General features: G+C 39.3%; 1 protein-coding gene across 1 annotated transcript in view; it reads right to left on the reverse strand.

The window, feature by feature from the left end:
* Positions 1 to 5: 5 nt before the first annotated feature.
* Cep78 (centrosomal protein 78) overlaps positions 6 to 1,072 on the reverse strand; it is a gene marked incomplete at its 3' end in the record, with an annotated part of 49,633 nt that continues 48,566 nt past the window's right edge. Inside the window, exons 14-16 of the mRNA XM_012516200.2 lie at positions 978 to 1,069; positions 616 to 663; positions 6 to 95 (exon numbers count right to left, since the gene is read on the reverse strand). Of these exons, the coding sequence (XP_012371654.1) occupies positions 6 to 95; positions 616 to 663; positions 978 to 1,069 (230 nt within the window). The remainder of the gene's footprint in view (positions 96 to 615; positions 664 to 977; positions 1,070 to 1,072) is intronic.

Below are 1,072 nucleotides of genomic sequence, written 5' to 3' on the forward strand. Positions count from 1 at the left end.
TTTCTGGAAGTTCCTACGGTCTCCTGAGCAGAAACTGGGACATGGAAGGAGTCAAGAGGCAAAGGAATTCTAGCATCACCTGTAAATTTCTGAAACTGGAAGGAAAAACAAAAATTCAGTCATGAATAAAGCAAAACATTAAAAATAAGACCTCAACACTTCCGTGTTATTCGATCATATCACTAAGCAGTCAGTCAGTTCATTACTCAAAAGACTTTAGGGTCATTTCTCCCCCCAGGGATATCTTGGCCAAGTGATTCTTCACTCAAAGGTTAGCTTAAGTCAGAGCTAGACCTGCCATTTCTTTACTTTTAATTGTTGTCCTATCTCTTTCCTTCACTAAAAACACTCTATTGCAAAAAAAAAAAAAAAAAAGTAACACCTTTCCTATCCTGCCTGCACTGGGCTACAGTATCCAATGTGTGTCTCACTGTCAGTTCCCCAGAGTGGTCTGAGGCTGCTTGGTGGGAGGAGGGGCCCAGGAGGGAGAGCAAAGGTGGCAGGGGCCTCCGTGGAAGACAGCTTTCCCTCTCCCAGTCTGACTGCTCAACATACTCTGCCAGTTACTTATGTCTGCATTACTTATTCCTAAGTTATCTGTATCATTACTTGTACCTTCATTAGTGTTCCTTCATTGTAAGCTGACTGCATACAAATAGAAACCTAGACAAAATATGAATAGAATACATTTACAAATTCAAAATTTGGAATACTTTCTCTAAACTTTTCTTTCGCTCTTCACTGAGGATATTCTAATTTAAATTGACAAAATAGGTTTTCTTATTTACTACCACAACACAAAAACCATGATGTGGGAATAAGCTTAGTAATTTCAGACTTGGGAAGACCTGAAATATATTTTTGACCTTCAAGCATGGAAATTATCTGAGGCAGGTCATAGCATTTTCTCTCTGACTAGCTAAATCCTTTTTCTGCTAATCAGTCTTCAATCACTGAGTTCTCTTCTACCCACTTACTTGGATATTTTGCATTCGTCCTACAGTACTCTGCTTTGGATCTGGTTTCTCCTCTTCAAGTGCCTTCTTTTCTTCTTCTGGTGGAATACTAACTG

The sequence above is a fragment of the Octodon degus genome, unplaced genomic scaffold (assembly GCF_000260255.1).
Source record: "Octodon degus isolate 3935 unplaced genomic scaffold, OctDeg1.0 scaffold00095, whole genome shotgun sequence".
NCBI classification, from domain to species: domain Eukaryota; kingdom Metazoa; phylum Chordata; class Mammalia; order Rodentia; family Octodontidae; genus Octodon; species Octodon degus.